General features: G+C 38.6%; 1 protein-coding gene across 1 annotated transcript; it reads right to left on the bottom strand.

The window, feature by feature from the left end:
• Positions 1-777: 777 nt before the first annotated feature.
• On the bottom strand, positions 778-1,635 carry LOC130957267 (uncharacterized). Its single transcript, XM_057884134.1, has one exon. It carries the CDS (start codon positions 1,633-1,635, stop codon positions 778-780), a length of 858 nt encoding a protein of 285 aa, XP_057740117.1.
• Between the last annotated feature and the right edge of the window lie 914 nt (positions 1,636-2,549).

Below are 2,549 nucleotides of genomic sequence, written 5' to 3'. Positions count from 1 at the left end.
AATACAGGAACGAACTTTAGTGAATAATAATAAGGTATATTATATATATATATAAACGAACGCATAGGTAATCAAATATTAATAATAATAATAATAATAATAATAATAATAATAATAATAACAATAATAATAATAATATGAATTTGATTAAATTAAAATTATTAGTTCGATTTCTGATAATTGGATATTTTTTTTTTAAAATAAGGAGATTTTAATTTTATAAAATAAATTATAACTTATTTATATTTATATTTTTAAAACTGAGGGTTGCTACATCCTATCCACCTTATAAAAATTTTCGTCCTCGAAAATTGATATAACATGGAAAAGATTCACGCTAACGTAACCTCCCTTCTTAAACATATCAAAGAAAAACAGAAAGATTTGACATGCTTTGTTTGTAAATCCAGGATATTCTTATGGCTTAAAAGTCTACGCAAAACGGAAGATGCAAGATAGACTCGATACAGAAAGGTTATAAGGCAGGTTGGTATTAGATCGACGGGTTTATCACTTCTAATACTCACTTCGTCTAGCTCTTAAGTTCTACCGATTCTAATGGTTCCACCTTTCGTAATACAATCGAAACTGGTTCAGTCTCTAACACTAAATCTATCACAACTTACTTTTTCTCTCGCCACCTAACCGGTTATCAAACAGATATTTCTATCGGCCTAAATTCCTAGTCCATATCCAAGTTCAAAACTATGTCCAGCCTTTCCAGTCCTAAACTTCTCAGTTCGATTATGTAACTTAAACGAAAGCGGGGTCCTAGCTCTACACAGAACAAATCCATCCTACGCATTCGATATCATACTTACCTCGATCCTCTCGTGGCCAACCCGCATCTGCGGCTCTCCCACGTGAACAATCCCTAGACATATGTCCCGGTGCTCCACATCGAAAACACATTCCCAGTCCGTACCTGCGCGGCTCTTCTGGAGTGGTCTCACCAAAGCCTTCCTGTAGCTGTGTCCACTTCATGGAGCAATCCTCAGCGAGCTGGCTCTTCTTAACCAACTCAGTGAAATTTGTTAGCTTTTGTGGATACACGTAATTAAAGATATCTCTCCTTAGTCCTTTCTCATACTGAGCACACTTCCATTCCTCATAATCAGCTGGATTTCCTTGACAAGTTTTTGAGAAACGGCACAGGTTGTCGAATTCACGGGTATAGTTGGCAACGGACATATCCTTTTGCTTCAGCTGCATTAACTCCAATTCCTTTGCAATGCGAAACGCATGCAAGAAATATCTCCCATAAAACTCTGTCTTGAATCCATGCCAAGAGACATCCGTTAACTCCACCTGCAAGGTTTGACACAATTCTTGCCACCAATTCTGAGCATCTCCTTCCAACATATGAGTCACTATCTCTACTGACTGTACCTCAGGAACATGCTGAGTGTACAAAAACCTCTCCACTTCTCGAAACCACTGATCAGCCTCCAGGGCAATGGCGTTTCCGTTAAACCGAGGTGGACCACTCTTGAGGAAGTCAGTAAGGGTCATAGACCTATAGTATCGACTTACGTTACTTGTACTAGCACTAGGGTTTCCACCTGGACGTCCTTGCATTGGTTCAACCACGGGATTTCCTCTCTGAACACCTCGTTCGGATCCACGAGACGACATTTGGTCCCTGTTCACACCAAACAAGTGATATTAAGTTGATCAGTCTCAATATCGCAAGTTTAATGTTTCAAGTTCCAGATGCATGCTCATGAACATTTATGCCACATATATCAATCAGATATCCTAATAGCACATACACACACCCAGAGTATGCCCAGAAGCATAATCAGTCCATCCCTCAGGCTCTATAGGAACGAACTGCTCTGATACCATAATGTAACACCCTACCACACTAAGCTTTACGCTTAAGTCGTAAAACGAAGGTGGTGAGGTATTACGACCTCTAAAATAAAATGAGTACATATAATAGCAGAAGAATTATAGTATGCTAGGAGCCTTGAAGAAAAGGGGGAAATAAAAATCGCATAATAAAGGCGCTACGCTCAAGGAACGAGTTAGCTTACGTGCTAAGAAAACCATAACTATTTAACACAAGATAACAGAAGTGGGAATAGAGTGCCAAAGATACATAATATCAAGCTCCTAACTCAGCCTGCGAAGTCAAGACTGGTCGGAGAATATTTACACATATATACATATATATCCAAAACCCAAAGGTACATATATACAATCCTGCCTCTCCATAAACCTCTAAGAGGATCAAAAAGAATAAGTCATGCGGAGAGAAAGCTAAGTACATATATATACATCATATCATAACAAAATATCCAGTAACCACTCCGCCTCAAGAGTCCAGACGCCTAACGAGATGCCTCTCGACCTGCATCTGAAAAACAACAACATAGTATGGAATGAGAACCGGAGGTTCTCAGTATGGTAAAGGTGCCCGCATAGTTAATATAAAAGGTCTCGGGAAAGCCAGAGACATTCCTAAAACTTCGACACTCAGAATCATTCTTAAGGAAAATAAACTAAACCAAAAGTTAGGTAAGCTATCTAAGGTATTCTAATTC

The sequence above is a fragment of the Arachis stenosperma genome, chromosome 10 (genome assembly GCF_014773155.1).
Source record: "Arachis stenosperma cultivar V10309 chromosome 10, arast.V10309.gnm1.PFL2, whole genome shotgun sequence".
In the NCBI taxonomy this organism is placed as follows: Eukaryota; Viridiplantae; Streptophyta; class Magnoliopsida; order Fabales; family Fabaceae; genus Arachis; species Arachis stenosperma.
Note: the sequence above shows the minus strand (reverse complement) of the source record. Positions and strands in the feature narration are given on the sequence as shown.